Raw genomic sequence first — 20786 nt, forward strand, 5'->3', positions numbered from 1 at the left:
ATCGGAAAGTTTATTCGTGCAAACACTCCGGCTTCGCTTATCGGCATCCTGCCTGCATTCGTCCACGTATCGGTCGTAAAATCTCGAAGATTGTGCATCCGACGAGTGGTAACCGGGAATTAGCAAATATCGTAATAATCGTGTCGCGCGGTCGTGCGGAGCGTCGAAAAGTACGAAACCTTTGTCCGAAACGTATTTCCGTATCGTAGCATTATCTTCTCGTAGCGGCGCTACTCGCCGTCAAGTGCCCCGGAGGTACCGCCGGCGGGCGACGGACTTGGTGAAATCATTCGGTCGTCCGGAGGTGCCGCCCGTCCCGGAGGTGTCGCCGGTCGGCCGTGGTTCCCGGAGGTGTCGCCCGGTCCGGAGGTGTCGCCGGTCGGCCGTGGTTCCCGGAGGTGTCGCCCGGCCCGGAGGTGCCGCCCGGCCCGGAGGTGCCGCCGGTCGGCCGTGATTCCCGGAGGTGTTGCCCGGCCCGGAGGTGCCGCCCGACCCGGAGGTGACGCCCGGCCCGGAGGTGCCGCCCGGCCCGGAGGTGCCGCCCGACCCGGAGGTACCGTCGGTGCTTATACCTTATTGTCCCGGCATTTCGTTTGTTTTCTTCTTAATTAATGCTAATTATCGTTGTTTGACATTCGCCATACGGCTATCGTGATAATATTTTATCGTACAATAGGACTTTTCGATCGTTCGCTCTCCGCGACAATGTCTCGATTGAACGCGCCTTTCGGCGCTCGCGCTCGCATAACGTATAAGACGGGCAACAAGAGCCAAATCGCGGATGACAATGCGTTATCCTAACGAAACTAAATAATTTTCCGTTAGAATTAAATACCGGTGCACAAGGCACCAAATTTTACTTGGACACGGCCAAGATTTTAAAATATGAAATAATCTCATATTTGAGATTTAATTTCAATACCCCCTTTTTTTTTTTAACCCCCCTACCAAAATTAAATAAATGAATGCAAGAGAAAAATATAGATCCGAAAATCGCTGAATCGGGAAACGAACCCGAGACCTTTCGCTTGCCGGGCGACTGCTCTTCCAGCTGAGCTATTCAAATCCTTTCGATTCTATACTTTTCTCTGTTATATATATTAATGTTGGTAAACAAACGCATTTTTAAGCCAGCGTGTATCAATATAAGAGTTTTAACAAGGCTCTGTAATATAAATATAAATTTAACGTATAAGACGGGCAACAAGATGCCAAATCGCGGATGACAATGCGTTATCCTAACGAAACTAAATAATTTTCCGTTAGAATTAAATACCGGTGCACAAGGCACCAAATTTTACTTGGACACGGCCAAGATTTTAAAATATGAAATAATCTCATATTTGAGATTTAATTTCAATACCCCCTTTTTTTTTTTTTTTTTTTTTTTTTAACCCCACTACGGAAATTAAATAAATGAATGCAAGAGAAAAATATAGATCCAAAAATCGCTGAATCGGGAATCCTCGATTTTCGGATCTATATGTTTCTCTTGCATTCATTTATTTAATTTCCGTAGGGGGGTTAAAAAAAAAGGGGGTATTAAAATTAAATCTCAAATATGAGATTATTTTATATTTTAAAATCTTGGCCGTGTCCAAGTAAAATTTGGTGCCTTGTGCACCGGTATTTAATTCTAACGGAAAATTATTTAGTTTCGTTAGGATAACGCATTGTCATCCGCGATTTGGCTCTTGTTGCCCGTCTTATACGTTAAATTTATATTTATATTACAGAGCCTTGTTAAAACTCTTATAAATTAGTTTATTCACTTTCTACAAGTTCGTCGCGTACCGAGACTTATGTTTCTCGGCGCTCGCTCTCTCGAGGACTGACTCGAGGGCTGCGCGAATTTCGGAGCTCGCGTAGGGCGGCAGCCGATCGGGGTCCTCGATTGGACCATCAGAAAATTAGGCGATGTACACACGCCAATTAGCGGCGAGTGTACACGTTGGTTTCACGTGTTTCCTTGGCGTAAACACTAAGGAATTTAACAAAAAAACATTCTAGAAAATTCGATCGTCCTCGAGGATTCGATCCGAAGAACGAATCTTCAACAATGTGGAAAGAATTTTATTAGAATTTCTCTACTATTTATTATATTAAAAATAATAATATGTATCACAAGAAAATATAAAATATGTTTGATTAATTTTACTATACAGTTTAGTAAAATTAATCACACATATTTCATATTTTATTGTGATAGATATTATTTGTAATGTGATAAATATTAATCAGAGAAATTTTAATAAAATTCTTTTCATACCGTATTGTCTCACAATTACCATAACTTTTAGGGTAAATTTTAAGAGAAAATTCTCTCAGTGTACCGATTAATTATTAAAAATTACTTGTAAAAAAGCACACGTTACTCGATGCGGACGACAATTGTTTACACGGCAAGGACACGACAACAGACTGCGGCGACGGATGACGCAACGCGTCGCGACGCTTCGCGACACGTCTAGACGATAACAATCACGCGGCGTTGCCGAACATGTGATTGACGCGAGACATGTATTAAAACGTATAATAATTATGTTATTAAAAAAGGCATATTATAACGTATTATAATTTTTTACGTTATAATACATTTTTTTTAATGACTTAACATTATCCGCCCGTTTTGCCCTTTCTTTTTAAGCGAGACGTGAGAAAAATGATTATGTTTTGCGAACAAGATGTTCCATGTATAAATGTATTGGTCGCTCTGAAAAGAGCGGATTGACTTTGGTCGCTCTGAAAAGAGCGGATTGACTTTGGTCGCTCTGAAAAGAGCGGATTAATTTATAATAGGTGCTCAAAATGACCACCATCCATCCTTATGCAAGCTCGCATGCGTTTAAATAAATTTAATTGGACGTTCTCCATTACTTCCTCTTCGATATTCCAAATTACAAATCGCAATCTGGTTTCTAAGTCGTCGACGTTCTCGGGAAGCGTTTTGTATATTGATTCCTTACAGTATCCCCATAAAAAGAAATCAAGAGAATTAAGGTCCGGGGATCTTGCGGGCCAACGTATCGGGCCATACCGACCCATCCAACGTCCAGGAAACTGCTTGTGCGCGACGGAAAGATGGATAGGACGTGGTCGGAAGCGAGACCGAGAAATAGACACAACACTCGACACACGCGTAACGTTCACAAAAAAAATATATTTATATAAACTATTAACAAAAATTACAATTAATATACCGCACCGAATTTACCGAGAGAATTAGCCGAGTCGTAAATTACTAAGTGTCCGCAAGCAACGGTAATGAATTAGACAAAGACAAGCAATCTTTATCGTATGAACACACTTTATTCGCGATGAGCAATCGGAAAAAGCGCCGCGGTCGCGAGAGAGGAGGCTTATATACGCCTTGTAATTCTAGAATATTCGAGTACATTTGCTGTCGTTCTATTGTGATATTAAGGGTGAAGGAACGTTTACTGTAATTATTTACTTGTTTTTCTCTCCTCTCGCGCGACAGCGGTGTTTACAATTTAGACTGTTTTAAGCGCTTGTTTTCGAAGGCGCGGAGTATCCGTATACTCTCGCGGCCGAGCGCTAATTTAAATATAATTTAAAATACGCATGTTAGACCACGATATTAATTAATAAATTATATGCATGCTGCATGAGGCATGATCGAGATGCATGAATATTTTAACGCTTTCTTGTTCGCGGGTTATTACCGTTCGAATCTCGAACACTGCTCGTTCAAGTAGTTTGTTACAATCCTGGCGTTGTGTGGTCAAGCACCGTCTTGTTGAAAGAACATTTTATTTCTTTCAAATAGTGGAACTTCTTCTAAAAAATCGGGCAGATTTTCTTTCAAAAGTTCCGCGATACCATAGGGTACGCCTATTTAGCAGGCTAGAGTCTCGTTCGTTATCGGAATTAACCAGACAAATCGCTCCACCAACTAAGAACGGCCATGCACCACCACCCACCGAATCAAGAAAGAGCTATCAATCTGTCAATCCTTCCGGTGTCAGGGCCTGGTGAGGTTTCCCGTGTTGAGTCAAATTAAGCCGCAGGCTCCACTCCTGGTGGTGCCCTTCCGTCAATTCCTTTAAGTTTCAGCTTTGCAACCATATTTCCCCCGGAACCCAAAAGCTTTGGTTTCCCGGAAGCTGCCCGCCGAGTCATCGGAGGAACTTCGGCGGATCGCTAGCTGGCATCGTTTATGGTTAGAATTAGGGCGGTATCTGATCGCCTTCGAACCTCTAACTTTCGTTCTTAATTAATGAAAACATTTTTGGCAAATGCTTTCGCTTCTGTCCGTCTTGCGACGATCCAAGAATTTCACCTCTAACGTCGCAATACGAATGCCCCCATCTGTCCCTATTAATCATTACCTCGGGGTTCCGAAAACCAACAAAATAGAGCCGAGGTCCTATTCCATTATTCCATGCACGCAGTATTCAGGCGAAGGTAGCCTGCTTTAAGCACTCTAATTTGTTCAAAGTAAACGTACCGGCCCGACTCGACACTCAGTAAAGAGCACCGCGACGGGATATTAGTTGGGCCGCCCCTCGCGAGGCTAAGCCCACCGGTAGGACGTCCCACATCACGCCAGTTAAACACCGCGAGCGGTGAACCGACGGTGTGCGACACAGATTCAACTACGAGCTTTTTAACCGCAACAACTTTAATATACGCTATTGGAGCTGGAATTACCGCGGCTGCTGGCACCAGACTTGCCCTCCAATGGATCCTCGTTAAAGGATTTAAAGTGTACTCATTCCGATTACGGGGCCTCGGATGAGTCCCGTATCGTTATTTTTCGTCACTACCTCCCCGTGCCGGGAGTGGGTAATTTGCGCGCCTGCTGCCTTCCTTAGATGTGATAGCCGTTTCTCAGGCTCCCTCTCCGAAATCGAACCCTGATTCCCCGTTACCCGTTACAACCATGGTAGGCGCAGAACCTACCATCGACAGTTGATAAGGCAGACATTTGAAAGATGCGTCGCCGGTGCTAGGACCGTGCGATCAGCACAAAGTTATTCAGAGTCACCAAAATAAACGGTGGACGAACGGCGAGCCGTCCGCCACCGATAGGTTTTGATCTAATAAAAGCGTCCCTTCCATCACTGGTCGGGACTCTGTTTTGCATGTATTAGCTCTAGAATTACCACAGTTATCCAAGTAAATGTGGGTACAATCTAATGAACCATAACTGATTTAATGAGCCATTCGCGGTTTCACCTTAATTCGGCATGCACTGAGACATGCATGGCTTAATCTTTGAGACAAGCATATGACTACTGGCAGGATCAACCAGGGAGTTTCGTGTTCGGTTACTCGCAAGGGAGTAACTCGCGAGCGAGCCCGAAGACTCGTCGCTAGCTCTTTTTCGCGCGCGCGCGCGTTCGATGCCGAAACACCGACGCGCGCGCGACACGCTCGTATGTGCCATTTTATTTGCCGCCGGTCTTGCTCAGCCGGTCGGCGACACTCTGCTGTGTTTAACGCTATTATGTAAAGCGTACGAGAGAACGACGGAGGCGAGAGTAAACCCCCGACGCCGCCGCCTCTCTTCTTCCTCCTCCTCTCCGTTCAAAAATCCACAAGATCAAAATACTCGTGTTCTTATTCTCCCAAATGTTATGATGCGCGGTCTCGAGAGACCGCGCGATTCACCCTGACGCTAGATCGACGATGGCGATGCTTAGACGTCAAGGACTGTTCTGTCTGGTTCGTACGCGTTTAACCGCACACGACCAGCAATAAGATTTTGCTACGGCGTACAAAGCGAGCGGGAAGAAGCAACTCTTCCCGCAAACTCGTATCCGTGGAGTAGATGCTCGGTAAGCGCGACGATTCCGCTGCTGCGTACGAAACTAGAGGGAACCGCGCGGCCAACACACTAGAGGCGTGCGCGCCACATAAGAGCCATTCGGTCTTGCGATACCGACTCGTGGCAATGCTGTGCTCGTAATAAATAAGTGTGCGTTAATTTTGCGCGCGTTCGGCGACGAACGAGAAGAGCCGCACCGTAATCCCCGGCGAAGAGGAATACGAGACGACGCGAGAGTCGAACGTACGTTCTCGCGAGACACGCAACCTCCAAGCATGAGAAGACTTGGCGGCGGCGCGTTCTGCGACGATCGTATATTATTTTATATATTCGTGGTTTCCAAAATCAAACATTTTATATAAATGTTCTCTCCGTGTCAGAGTCGCGACTCGACAAAATCCGTTCTCGACCCGTTCGGGCGATTCTTCGTTTGTCAACGTCGAGAGCGCGACACGTACAATATTAATCTCTCCTACCTCTTATAGTACCCAACTGACCGGCCAAGCGGTCGGCGACGGTACGGAGAGCGGTCGAAACACGCCGGAGTGGCGTGAGACTCGAGAAAGTACGTTTACGACTCGTCCGGACTCGCTCGACTCGTTCGACGCGCCGAGCGCGACTTATCTCTTATAGTACCCAACCGGCCGGCCAGGCGGTCGGCGACGCACGGTCCTACGCACGGCCGTATGCGAGCGCGAGCGTCGAAAGGCGCGTTCAATCGAGACTTTGTCGCGGAGAGCGAACGATCGAAAAGTCCTATTGTACGATAAAATATTATCACGATAGCCGTATGGCGAATGTCAAACAACGATAATTAGCATTAATTAAGAAGGAAACAAACGAAATGCCGGGACAATAAGGTATAAGCACCGACGGTACCTCCGGGCCGGGCGGCACCTCCGTGTCGGGCGGCACCTCCGGGCCGGGCGACACCTCTGGGCCGGGCAACACCTCCGGGACGGGCGGCACCTCCGGACGACCGAATGATTTCTCGAAGTCAGACGACCGCCGGCGGTACCTCTGGAACACTTAACGACGATTTACGGCGCCGCAACGAGGAGAGCTACGTAAAAACGTTTCGGACGAAAGTTACTTACTATTCGGCGCTCGCTCGACATGAGGGCGCTGTCCGATTACTAACTCGAAACGTGTCTCAAACCCACTTGTCGGAGACATATATTTCGAATTATTACGGATGATACGCAACACGCAAGCTGCGGTGACCGCGATTACGGTACGGAACACTCGCCCGATGCGAAATCACGCGCGCGGCAACCGAGACGGCACGTTACGGGCGTGATTATACGTGCGGCACCACATAACGGCCGGCGTCAACTTGGGGACGGACGGCACCTCCGGGACGGGCGACACCTCCGGACGACCGAATGATTTCACCAAGTCCGTCGCCCGCCGGCGGTACCTGCGGGGCACTTGACGGCGAGTAGCGCCGCTACGAGGAGATAATACTACGATACGGAAATACGTTTCGGACAAAGGTTTCGTACTTTTCGACGCTCCGCACGACCGCGCAACACGATTATTACGATATCTGCTAATTTCCGGTTACCACCCGTCGGATGCACAATCTTCGAGATTCTACGACCGATACGTGGACGAATGCAGGCAGGATGCCGATAAGCGAAGCCGGAGTGTTTGCACGAATAAACTTTCCGATGCGTCCTCATTTAATTAATCTCATTTAGCTCGCTCGTTAGCGGTACAAGCGAGAACTCGGGAACAGGCGCAAGTTCGCTCGCGGCGCGTTGCTCTCGCCGGCAAGCGAGAAATTTTTCCAGGCCCGATAGCGGCGTGTTGCCTTGGTTAGCGGGCGACACCTCCGGCCGCAACCGTTGCCCGTACCAAAGTCCAATCGCGGCGTGTTGCTTTTGTAAGCGGGCAACACCTCCGGCGGCACGCGCCGCCCGTGCCCCAACTTTGATCGCGGCGTGTTGTTTTCGTTGGCGGGCGACACCTCCGGCGGCACGCGCCGCTTGTACCCCAAGTCCGATCGCGGCGTGTTGCATTCGTTGACAGGCGACACCTCCGGCGGCACGCGCCGCCCGTACCCCAAGTCCGATCGCGGCGTGTTGCTTTTGTTGGCGGGCGACACCTCCGGCCGCACAAGCCGCTTTTTTCAAGTTAGCTCGCGGCGTGTTGCTTTCGCCGGACGAGCGACAAATTCTTCCAAGTTCGCTCGCGGCGTGTTGCTTTCGCCGGGCGAGCGAGAAATTTTTCCAAGTCCGTTCGCGGCGTGTTGCTTTCGCCGGCGAGCAAGAAATTTTTCCAAGTCCATTCGCGGCGTGTTGCTTTCGCCGGCGAGCGAGAAATTTTTCCAAGTCCGTTCGCGGCGTGTTGCTTTTGCCGGCGAGCAAGAAATTTTTCCAAGTCCGTTCGCGGCGTGTTGCTTTCGCCGGCGAGCGAGAAATTTTTCCAAGTCCGTTCGCGGCGTGTTTCTTTCGCCGTCGAACGTGTGGAGTCTCGTCTAACCGACAAGACGAATCCTCAAGCCGAGGGCTGAGTCTCAAAAGATCACAGCGTGGTAACTGCTCTACCGAGTACAACATCCCGCCAGGTACCTAAGTCGTCTACAGACGATTCCGAGTCTCGACATCGAACTTGCGAAACCCATGATCGACCGTTAGACGCCGTGCCGTCGTAGCGGTGAGATCCTGGCGACGGGCGATGGCGCCGTACGGCAAACCGGGCTCGTGCGACGACCGGCCCGAGTACCGGCCGCCTAGTAGTGTCACATTGTTTTGACACATTGCGCCTTTTGACTCACGAGACTCCTAGAGATATCATTGCCACCTTCGACTGGAGAGGATACGGCTTTAGAGGCGTTCAGGCATAATCCCACGGATGGTAGCTTCGCACCACCGGCCGCTCGACCGAGTGCGTGAACCAAATGTCCGAACCTGCGGTTCCTCTCGTACTGAGCAGGATTACTATCGCAATGACTAGTCATCAGTAGGGTAAAACTAACCTGTTTCACGACAGTCTAAACCCCTCACGTTCCCTGTTGGCGGGTGAACAATCCGACGCTTGGCGAATTCTGCTTCGCAATGATAGGAAGAGCCAACATCGAAGGATCAAAAAAGCGACGTCGCTATGAACGCTTGGCCGCCACAAGCCAGTTATCCCTGTGGTAACTTTTCTGACACCTCTTGCTGAAATTCTTCAAGCCAAAAGGATCGATAGGCCGTGCTTTCGCAGTCTCTATGCGTACTGAACATCGAGATCAAGCCAGCTTTTGCCCTTTTGCTCTACGCGAGGTTTCTGTCCTCGCTGAGCTGGCCTTAGGACACCTGCGTTATTCTTTGACAGATGTACCGCCCCAGTCAAACTCCCCGCCTGGCAGTGTCCTCGAATCGGATCACGCGGGAGTATTAAAGGCGATCGGCCGAGGCCTCACGCCACTCTGACACGCTTGGCTCTAGAACACAGTGACCGCCGGGGCGCGAAGCCCTCGGGGCACGCGCTCCGCCTAACCGAGTAAGTAAGGAAACGATGAAAGTAGTGGTATTTCACCGGCGATGTTGCCATCTCCCACTTATGCTACACCTCTCATGTCTCCTTACAGTGCCAGACTAGAGTCAAGCTCAACAGGGTCTTCTTTCCCCGGTAATTTTTCCAAGCCCGTTCCCTTGGCAGTGGTTTCGCTAGACAGTAGATAGGGACATTTATTATTTATTATTTGTTGCACCTTTCATTTCGCGGCTCCCAATGTTATATCATATCCGCTTGTTTTATCTAATGCTTAATTGTATTCATCTAACTCGTTCACATAATGTGATCGTATATGTTCAAGTGGTTATGTATAAGTTTATTTCTTTATAGAAATTTATTAAATTCATTATTGGCTTCTTAGCCGTCAGTAATTCGTACTAACGTTTCCATCCCCGCCACGTGGACGCGAGCCATTCTACTCAGCGAAACCATTTCCATATTTCATATGTTTTTTCAATAAAAACAACAAATTCTTTGTAACTTTCTTTCGTTTTAATAAGTCTTTCCATATCAGAAAGACATTCATTTCTCAATTCCCTAATTCGTTCGTTTCTTAAATGTTCATATTTTATACAAGAGAAGATAATATGATATACTGTCTCCTCATTATCGCAATAGGGACAGGATGGTGTTGAACTTCACCCCAATCTGAATAGTCTATCGTTTGTAGAACCGTGACTAGATAGTATGGAGAACATCTTCTGATTTGGAACGAACCAGGGATTTTTTCCCACGAATGTCACATTGGGAATATAGGTATATGTAATACGGCCCTTGAGCGAATTTTTCCATCTGTGTTGTTACGTTTCTTCTAACTTTTTAACAACTTGGGACTTTAATGTTTTTATGTACTCCTTTGTTCTTTCTTCAAAAGTCGTTTTTATTTCCATGTTATCATAAATAAAATTTTTATTTTTCTTAATATTATAAAATGCAGCGTCTTTAACAGCTTGCAAGTCAATAGATAAAGTACCAGTCAGAGTTTGTAGTGCTTCAGTTGATGTTGTTCTGCAGATATTATTAGTTGCTAATATAACAAAGCGCTGGGCAGCGTCCAATTGCCTTCTAGCGTGAGAGTGAGTGGCTCTTAGATACCACGCCCCCACAGCATATAGCATAATTGGCAGTAAAAGAGATTTATATAACAGTTTTAAACATCCTCTTCCTATTCTCCATCTACTTCTATTGACTCTTTTAATTTTAGCGAATATTTTCCTGACTTTCTCCTTAGTATATCTTATATGCGGCAAAAACGATAGCTTTTCATCCATGTATACTCCGAGATACTTTATTTCTGTACAAAATTTTATCTTTTTTTGCCCTAAGAAGACCCTGGGCTTCTGTTTGAGATGCAAAATAATTCTTATCGCCAGTTAAATTATTTCGGCAGTAAAATGTAATTAGGATTTTCATATATTATACGTTTTCAGTCGAGACAAGGTTCGATCTCGAAAATAGTTATTGTTAAATTCTAGAATCTTCGATCGGCAATAATAAAGTCACATTTGTTTGTAATGGAATAAAAAAGAGTCGTAAATTGACAGCTGTCATATAAAAAACGCTCAAATACACAAACAAGTAACGGTGTCGCAACCGTTCCGCCGAATAATTATATGCTATTGAGCATGCGCCACTTTAAAATCACGCAAAATTATTGGCGCTTCACGCGAGGGTGGGCTCCTCTCCGAAAATGATAAAAGAGGAGCTCACACCCGGTTTGCGGTCTTATCGCTTTCCGCCGTGTACGCATAAGAGTAAACCGCTTAGAAAAACCGCAGAACATTAAATCGACGACCACCGCCTTTTCTTTTGATTTCGAATTGTCCGCTGAAACTGATTAGATTTTGTGTTAATTTTTTGTGCGTTTAATTGTTAAGTATTGTACATTATATTTCCGTAAAGATTCGTATATTAAAAGTTTCTTTTATACTAAAAGTGACTCATCCTTTTTTGGTGTCGTTCGATTCCTCTCACGCAGCGCGTTCGCGAACATACCCTGGTCCTTCGAGCCGGATACTTCTCGCCGGCACCCGCAAGTTTGTGAACGTGTCTTCGTGTAGTTCGTGAGTGCTCGTAGTTCACCATGGATGTGAACACGTTGATCGATTGCCAACGTGAGATCCAGGTCCGTATTTCGCGCTCCGTGGAATACCTGAAGAAGCTGGGCACGACCAACATCACCGCCAGTGCCGTATCTACGCGCACCAGAATCTTAGATCAGCTGTGGACGAAATTCGAGGCACAGCATGATCTCATTCGCGCAGCTCTGAAAGAAAAATATTGTGAGAGCGAATACTACAAGTCGGAGTTGCATGGAGATACGGAAAATCTGTACGTTGCACAACGCAGTACCTTGGACAGTTATGCCGAACATTTCCGGAAGCCGAACGTATCTCCAGCCGTCGACGTCGCATCGAAGTCTTCGCTGCCGCGCATCAAGTTGCCGCCGTTCTCTGGCGCCTACGCCGATTGGCCATCCTTTCGCGATCTTTTTCTGTCCATTGTGAGCAGCAATTCGATCTCGAACATTGAGCGGCTCCACCACCTCCGCTCGTGTCTGACAGGTCCGGCTGAAAAGTTGATAAAGTCACTACCTGTCACGAGTGACAATTACGATCGCGCTTGGGCAATCTTGGACAAGCACTACAATAACAAAAGAGAATTAATCCGCTCCAACTTTGCCACGTTTACCGCCGTGCCAAAGATGAAGGGAGATACCGCCGAGGAGCTGAGCCGCATCCACAACGCTGTCACCGCCGCAGTCAACGCACAGGAGAGCATCGGACGTCCTATCAACTCGCATGGGATGGACCTGTTCAACCACCTGGTCGTCGAACTGTTCGACGCACGCACTCGTCTCGAATGGGAGTCAACCACTTCAGACTCCACCGAACCACCACAGAACGAGGCACTTCTCGACTTTATTAATCGACGAGTATTGACGCTCAACGCCGCACGACCGAGGAGTGTCACAAAGGGACCTGGCGAAACATCACGATTCGCCAAAGCGCACGTCACGAAGCACCAAGGCGCGGATTCACCTCACTGTGCACTGTGCCGTGAAAACCATACCTTGATGACGTGCAAAAGCTTCAAGGCCAAGACTGCGGTTGAGCGGAAAACGTTCGTGGAAACCAACCGACTGTGCTTCAACTGCCTAGGCAATCATTTCTTAGCACGGTGTCAGTCAAAAAAGAATTGCCTCACCTGCAACGCACGACACCACACCATGCTGCACGGGGCATCCACATCAACACCATCCGCTGAGGCCACTTCACTTGCCACCACACTGGTCACTGCACGGCAAGCTAAGACGCACAAGGCCGTCCTTCTCGCAACCGCTCGCGTCAAGGTCGCTGATCGATACGGATCACCACACGAGGTTAGAGTCTTGATAGATCAGTGCTCCGAGGTGTCCATCATCTCTGAGGCTCTGGCTCAGCGTCTTCGGCTGCCTCGAGCTTCAACGGATCTGTCCATCTTCGGCATCGGAGGGACTCGCTCTGGATCAGCGCGTGGCAAGGTCACGATAGACATCACATCTGACGTGACCAATGCCGAGCTTCGCGTGGTGGCCTTTGTGCTGCCGCGCATCTCATTGCAACACGGCACCGCTCAACGTGAAGATCGTAGCTGGCCTCACATCCACGGACTTCGATTGGCCGACCCGCGCTTCCTGGATGACGATCCTGCGGAGTTACTTCTGGGGGCAGAAGTCTACTCGCTGATCCTTGAGGAAGGCCTTCGCAAGGGCGGATCACGGATGCCGATCGCCCAGCAGACGAGCTTAGGATGGATCTTGTCCGGAGGCTACGACGCCGCAGCACCCGAAGGCCATCGCCGCACGTTCCAGTGCACCACAGACCACGACCTCGCTAACATGGTTCGACGCTTCTGGGAGCAGGAACGCGAGCCAGTAGCTGGGACACCGCTCACCGCCGACGAAGCCAGGTGCGAAGACTTCTACGTGCGCACGGTCACTCGCACGTCCAGTGGCAGGTACATGGTGAGGCTGCCATGTACTTCACCGCCGCCGACATCGCTCAGCGAGACTCGTCGACCCGCAGAGCGCCTCCTGGAAGCCATGGAGCGGAAGGGAGCACGAGATCTTCGCTTCGGTGACCTCTATCGAGATTTCATGGAGGAATACGAGAACCTGCAACATATGGAGGTCAGCACAACTTCAACAACCTGCAGCCCTAGGTGCTACTTACCGCATCACGGGGTCCTCAAGGAGTCAAGCACGACCACGAAGCTCAGGGTCGTGTTCAACGGCTCCCAGCGCACACGGTCCGGAGAGTCGCTGAACGCACACCTCCTCACTGGAGCCAATCTCTTGCCAACACTCGCTGATGTCCTACTTCGTTGGCGTTGGCATCGGTACGTTCTCGTCACGGATATCGAGAAGATGTACCGACAAATTCTTGTACATCCGGAGGATCGTCGCCTGCAAACCATCTTGTGGCGCCACACCAGCTCTGATGACGTCCACGAGTACGAGCTGAGGACCGTGACCTACGGGCTAGCGTGTGCACCCTTTCTCGCCATCAGGACTCTTCATCAACTCGCAGCAGACGAAGAGGCACGATATCCACGCGGAGTCAAGGCACTGCGACACGACTGCTACGTCGACGACGTGGTCACCGGCGCTGATAGCTTGGAGGACGCTATCGACCTTCAGCAGGAACTACGGAGTCTTTGCATGGCGGGCGGATTTCCTTTGAGGAAGTGGGCTGCCAACGATCAGCAGGTGCTCACCGGAGTTCCACCGGAACATCGGCATCAACGCAAACCGCACTCATGGGAGGGAGAGAGTCACGCTACCTTGGGCCTCCGATGGCATCCGCAAGGTGACTGGTTCTCCTTCACCATACGTCCGCGTGCAATCACCGACTTCACGAAGCGACGAGTTTTGGCCGAGACGGCTCGACTCTTTGACCCGATGGGGTGGCTCGCACCTGTCGTCATCAGAGCCAAAATTCTGATTCAGACGACGTGGCTTCAACGGCTGGACTGGGACTCCCCGCTGCCTGATCAGGACGCACACCGCTGGAGGCAGTTGTTGAATCAGCTTCCTCTTCTAGATGACATCCGCATAACTCGCTGGCTCAACACTGGGACCGACCATTCACAACTGCAGCTCCATGGGTTTGCCGACGCATCAGAGCGAGGGTACGCCGCCGTGGTGTACATCCGCAACGCTGCAACAGAGAAAACATCAATCAACCTGTTGATGGCAAAATCCAAGGTCGCACCTGTCAAGCAGGTGTCGTTACCTCGCTTGGAACTCTGTGCAGCAGCTCTACTTACCACGCTCATGCTCCACGTGCGCTCTACTCTCGGTTTGACAACGACGCCAGTGCATCTGTGGTCAGATTCAAAGGTCACGCTCCACTGGATTCAAGGACACAGCACCCGCTGGAAAACCTTTGTCGCCAATCGAGTGTCTCAGATCCAGACCCTGCTGCCAGACGCTCAATGGAGACACATCGCTGGACGAGAGAATCCTGCAGATTGTGCATCACGCGGTGTTACTCCTGACGAACTCATTAAGCATAAACTGTGGTGGACAGGACCTACCTGGCTGTCAGGAGACGAGACTGCATGGCCTTGTTCCGTCATCGAAGCCGCAGAGGATGACCTCCCGGAGCAGCGAGCCACCAGTTTGGTGGTCAAGGCACCGATCACGGCCGAACCTGACCTCCTCCTCCGGTTCCCGACGCTACAAAGGCTGCTGCGAGTTACTGCATGGTGTCGGCGATGGCTCAATCCGGCGAGACGCGACGTCATACTTGGCCGCACTTTGCATCCGGACGAGCTGGACGTCGCCTTATTTCGATGGCTGCGAGTGGTGCAGGCGCTCCACTTTCCTACGGACGTAGCTGCGGCCTCTGCTGGACGCACTAGTCCACCGCGAAGCCACCTAGCGAGGTTGAGTCCGGTCCTCGATGATCAAGGCGTGCTGCGCGTCGGAGGACGTCTCAAGCATGCTCAGCTACCACTCGACGAAAGACATCCAATGATCATCCCGGCGGCATCATGGTTGACTCGGCTGGTGATTGATTCCTGCCACCGACGGACACTGCACGGAGGTGTGCAACTGACTCTCGGCTTGCTCCGCCTGCGTTTCTGGGTGCCCCGAGGAAGGACCACCGTCAAACAGCAGCTACACCGATGCGTGACCTGCACTCGATGGCGCGCCGCAACACCACAGCCTCCGATGGGCAACCTTCCTCGGGACCGAGTAACGCCAACTCGACCGTTCCTCAGCACCGGTTTGGACTACGCGGGACCAATCCTCCTCCGGACCAGCAAGGGGCGTGGACACCGTGCGCACAAGGGATACATCGCCGTCTTCGTCTGCTTCTGGTCGAAGGCCATTCACTTAGAAGTTGTCTCGGACTACACCTCGGAGGCCTTCATCGCCGCGCTGCGCCGCTTCATCTCCCGCCGGGGTTTGTGCGCTGAGATTTACAGCGACTGCGGCACGACTTTCATCGGGGCAGATCGGACGCTGCGAGGTCTCTTTAACGCAGCGACAGCCGAAGGTCAAAGTGTCATCCTTGCCGCCACCGCTCAAGGAATCCGCTGGCACTTCAACCCGCCAGCGGCCCCGCACTTTGGTGGTTTGTGGGAGGCCGCCGTAAAGTCGACCAAGTTTCACCTCCGTCGGGTGATCGGCGAGACCACCCTCACGTTCGAGGAGTTGAGCACACTCCTCGCCCAGATCGAAGCTTGTCTGAATTCACGTCCGTTACAGGCACTCTCAGATGATCCAGAGGACGTCTCGGCGCTGACCCCCGGTCACTTCCTCGTTGGGGCACCGCTCCTCGCCTTGCCGGAACCGTCATTGACAGAGCAGACGGTGTCCACCTTGTCACGTTGGCGTCACCTGCAGCGGATGAGGGATCACTTCTGGCAGCGATGGTCATCCGAATACGTGCACGGACTCGCCCCACGCACCAAGTGGCTCAAGGATGCACCTGCACCCCACGTCGGCGATCTCTGTCTCGTGCGCTCCGAGATCACCCCTCCGAGCCGATGGCCTCTCGCTCGCATATTGCGTTTGCACCCCGGAGACGACGGAATTACTCGCGTCGTGACCATCCGAACGGCCACGTCCGAGCTCGTGCGCCCACTCGTCAAGCTCGTGTTTCTTCCGGGCGTGAACGACGCGCCTACACCGCACATTGACACATAGCATCACTCACTACACAATCATCACATCATGCACCATATCAATTGTCACACATCACTTGTTTCGCTCACCACCGCACGAAAACTTGTCTCATTTTCACCGCTCACTGCATCTCACACTCGCCGTTCACATCTGCCACATGTTTTCGCCGTTCCAGCTGATCGATTCACATCACGCGATCACCACGTGTTTTCGTCGACTCAGCTGATCGATTCGCAACACGCGATCATCACGTGAATTTCGCCGCGCCGACGCGAGCCCGCCCCACCATCAATCACCATCGGAATGTGATCCGCGCCGAAATCATCATCAACCATTTGTCACGTTGCGACAAGGCGGGCGGGATGTTTGAGATGCAAAATAATTCTTATCGCCAGTTAAATTATTTCGGCAGTAAAATGTAATTAGGATTTTCATATATTATACGTTTTCAGTCGAGACAAGGTTCGATCTCGAAAATAGTTATTGTTAAATTCTAGAATCTTCGATCGGCAATAATAAAGTCACATTTGTTTGTAATGGAATAAAAAAGAGTCGTAAATTGACAGCTGTCATATAAAAAACGCTCAAATACACAAACAAGTAACGGTGTCGCAACCGTTCCGCCGAATAATTATATGCTATTGAGCATGCGCCACTTTAAAATCACGCAAAATTATTGGCGCTTCACGCGAGGGTGGGCTCCTCTCCGAAAATGATAAAAGAGGAGCTCACACCCGGTTTGCGGTCTTATCGCTTTCCGCCGTGTACGCATAAGAGTAAACCGCTTAGAAAAACCGCAGAACATTAAATCGACGACCACCGCCTTTTCTTTTGATTTCGAATTGTCCGCTGAAACTGATTAGATTTTGTGTTAATTTTTTGTGCGTTTAATTGTTAAGTATTGTACATTATATTTCCGTAAAGATTCGTATATTAAAAGTTTCTTTTATACTAAAAGTGACTCATCCTTTTTTGGTGTCGTTCGATTCCTCTCACGCAGCGCGTTCGCGAACAGCTTCCTTTCAGCATCCAAATTCCCTTTTAATAACACAGCCCTTGTTTTATTTTCCTATATTTGTAACCCGCTATCCGTACTCCATTTCATTATCCTGTTTATTTCCTTCTGCGCCTCTTCCTCTAATTGTTTCCTGGATTTTCCTGGCACTAGGATTAGAATATCATCCGCATATGCTATGTATTCAGATCTCGTTTCAGCTTCAGTTTTTTGTTCCACTAATAATTGGTCCATAACTATGTTCCATGCTGTGGGCCCAAAAATGGAACCCTGAGGACACCCCTTACTCAGGAGCTTGGATACCCCCAATTCACTCTCCCGGCTTGCCAATTGTACCTCTCGATTCGAAAAGTAATCCATGAACACCTCAAACAACTTCCTTGTGCAGTGCACACTCCTAATCCTGTCCAAAATCCCAATCCAAGAAAGATTGTCGAATGCTCTACTTATATCGACAAATATGCCCATTACGTACTTTGATTCGGCCGATTTCACGCTGCTGACCGCTCTGCATATTGCGTCCTCCGTTGATCGTTCCTTTATGAAGCCATATTGATTGTCGGAGCACATTTCTAGACTTTCGTAAATTACTTTGTAACGTTGTACCATGATTCTTTCGTACACTTTCCCAACAACTGACAACAGTGAGATTGGCCTGTACGATTTAGGATCGCTCGGATCCTTTTCAGGGCTTTTGAGCAGCAGTTTTAAATCCGCCTGTTTCCATTGCTTTGGAAAGCTGTTTTTATCAAAGCATGTGTTAAAGAGTGAGTAAAGTGCGTTTGGTGCTGCCTTCCAAACTATTTTTAATATTTCCGCTGTTATTTTATCCGGACCAGGAACTTTTTTCTTCTTTGTTTTTTTAATTGCTTCATCTATTTCGTCCATTCTTATTTCCTGTTCCATATTGTAGTTTAAGTATTCGCTATACCTGTTCTTTATGTTTTGTGAATCCTCTGCTTCTGTACTTTCCTTTCCATCCGGCATTAATGTTTCCAAAAGTCACTTCGCCGATGAAGTCCAATCAGTTGTAAAATCGCTACCTAATTTAATCGTACTTAGGATATTACTATTTTTAATCTTTCCCATCATTAGCTTGTATGCCAGTCCCCAAGGGTTTTTCGTAGTGTTCCGTTTCACGAAATCATTCCACGAGTCCTTTTTTGCCTTTCCAATCCCTCTCTTGTAGTCCCTCCTTTGTCTGCAGTATATATCAAAACTGTATTCATACGCCTTTTCATATTTAAGTTTCCTGTACCGTTTACAGCTTCTACGAGATGCCGCCAATCTTTTCTTTAAGTTGGTCAGTTGTTCGCTCTACCACGGTACTGTTTTCCTAGACAGAGTTCTTCTCCTACTTAGATTGCTACTGCATATAAGATCAATCTTTCTATTAAATAGATTAACGGCGTTTCCCGGACTTGTATTTGTGATTTCTTTACAAAAGGTCCCATTGAGTTCTGATTTAATAACATCGCCAAACTGATCCCAATTGACCTTCTTTAAGTTATAGAGTTGTCCTGTGATTACCTGATTTGTTTCTGAATTTTTATTGTTGTTATGTTCAAAGTATATACAATTATGGTCTGAGGAAGTCATTTTCGGGAAGACCTTCCAATCATTAATATCCTTCAGGACTCCACTATTCACCACAGTCAAGTCTATATTGGCCTCTCCTATTATAGTAGAGAACGTTGGTTCGTTTCCAGGCTGATTCAAAATGTATACATTTTTATTTATTAGGAAATCCTCGAGTAATTCGCCTTTCGCGTCGTTCTCTTTGCAGTACCAAGTTTTGGAGTGAGCATTGGAGTCCATTGATATGATCATGTCGTGGCTTTTGAACGTTTCTATTATAGTCTCCAACTTATTAATAAAATAGTTTAGCTCCATGGAAAATTGACAATAAACTGATACCAAATATAAGTTTACTTCATTATGTACTATATGTGCGCAAGCTATATGTTCGTCCGTAAACTGTTCGATTTTTGTGACAGTTATTTCCTGATTATATACAACTATAGCAGCTTTTGTATCTGTCACCTTATTACTTTGAACAACTCTTGCACCAAGTGAAGCGCAGCCTTTGACTTGTCCTTGGAATACGTATGGTTCTTGTATCAGACACACATCAATGCCTTGTTCCTCTACTTTTAATCTTAATTCGTATGATGCCGTCTGCGAACGGCCAACATTTATTTGAAAGAATTTTATCATTATGTATAATCTATTTTATTCTTTACGATTTCAGTTACTCTTAGATACTCCGGGCATCTCTTGTCACTTACAGTATGATGTGTGTCTTTCCTTTTAGCTCTTGTACAATTAGCGCAGACTGCAGATTTCTCTCTCTCTCTGAGAAATTGGTGCTTATATGGCCCGCCCCCCCCCCCCACACTGTCCACAAGTGGGGGTCTTTTCCTTGCAGTGTTTAACACTGTGGCTTAAGCCTAGACAACGGAAGCACCTAGTCAAGGCTAAGTAATCATTAACCTTGTATGATCTCCAGTCAATATATAGTCGTTCTTGCTCCAAGAGTTTTCTTCTTATCTCTCCTGTCACCTCTATTACCCAGTTATTAGTATTTCTGGTTTTAACAAATGTGTTGTATCTGTATTTAACCCTGCTTTCATTTTCCTGCTTGGCGATTCCAAGTTTTCCAACATTCTTAGACCAAAATTGTCTCATAAATGCTCCTTTGTGACCGACTTTTCTACGTCATATACTATCATACTGGGTCCAGTTTTCTTAGGCAGCTCTGTTTTCAGCCCGCATTCATTGTCTTCTATTATCTGCTGGATCTTTTTTAATTCGTTTCCACCTTCCGTTTCCACTAGAATGCCTCAGTCTCCCACCTTTCTCATTCTTTTAATCCTTATTTCTTTAATTAACGGATTCATTTTCTTTGTAAGTTTTTCTTTGACATCCTCACACGTTAAATTGTCCTTTTCATTTAAAGGCTTAACAATCATTACCGAAGAATTAGTCTTGAATCCGCTTTTTAGTGTAGTACGTTGGATAATTTCTTTTTTTTCTGTTTCAGATGCTGCTGTTCCGGACCATGGAGTGAACGCCACTTGAACATAGGACATCGAACTGATAGAATTTTTCGATGCCAGGTAAGTACACTTTAATTTTTCTCTCTCAACGATACTCTCTTGTAATTTCCCTTCTAGTAGCACCCACTTAGACAATATGAACTTAATTGTATTCTTATTGATTTTATTGTTTTCATTAAAGAGAAACTCTTCTAGAGCTACTCTTTCAGATCTCACATCTTCTAGCGTAAC

General features: G+C 48.0%; 1 protein-coding gene and 2 pseudogenes across 1 annotated transcript; 1 reads left to right on the forward strand and 2 right to left on the reverse strand.

Annotated features, from left to right (window-relative positions):
• Window positions 1–4097: 4097 nt before the first annotated feature.
• LOC146724489 (small subunit ribosomal RNA) lies at window positions 4098–5278 on the reverse strand (annotated as a pseudogene).
• A 3010-nt stretch (window positions 5279–8288) lies between these two features.
• Window positions 8289–10215, reverse strand: LOC146724490 (large subunit ribosomal RNA; annotated as a pseudogene).
• Window positions 10216–11384: 1169 nt separating this feature from the next.
• Window positions 11385–16502, forward strand: LOC114945132 (uncharacterized). The gene has a single exon (XM_085479714.1). It carries the CDS (start codon window positions 11385–11387, stop codon window positions 16500–16502), a length of 5118 nt encoding a protein of 1705 aa, XP_085335840.1.
• The last annotated feature ends 4284 nt before the right edge of the window (window positions 16503–20786 follow it).

Source organism: Nylanderia fulva, unplaced genomic scaffold, assembly GCF_048542155.1.
Source record: "Nylanderia fulva isolate GAGA-0341 unplaced genomic scaffold, ASM4854215v1 Scaffold1290, whole genome shotgun sequence".
Lineage (NCBI taxonomy): Eukaryota > Metazoa > Arthropoda > Insecta > Hymenoptera > Formicidae > Nylanderia > Nylanderia fulva.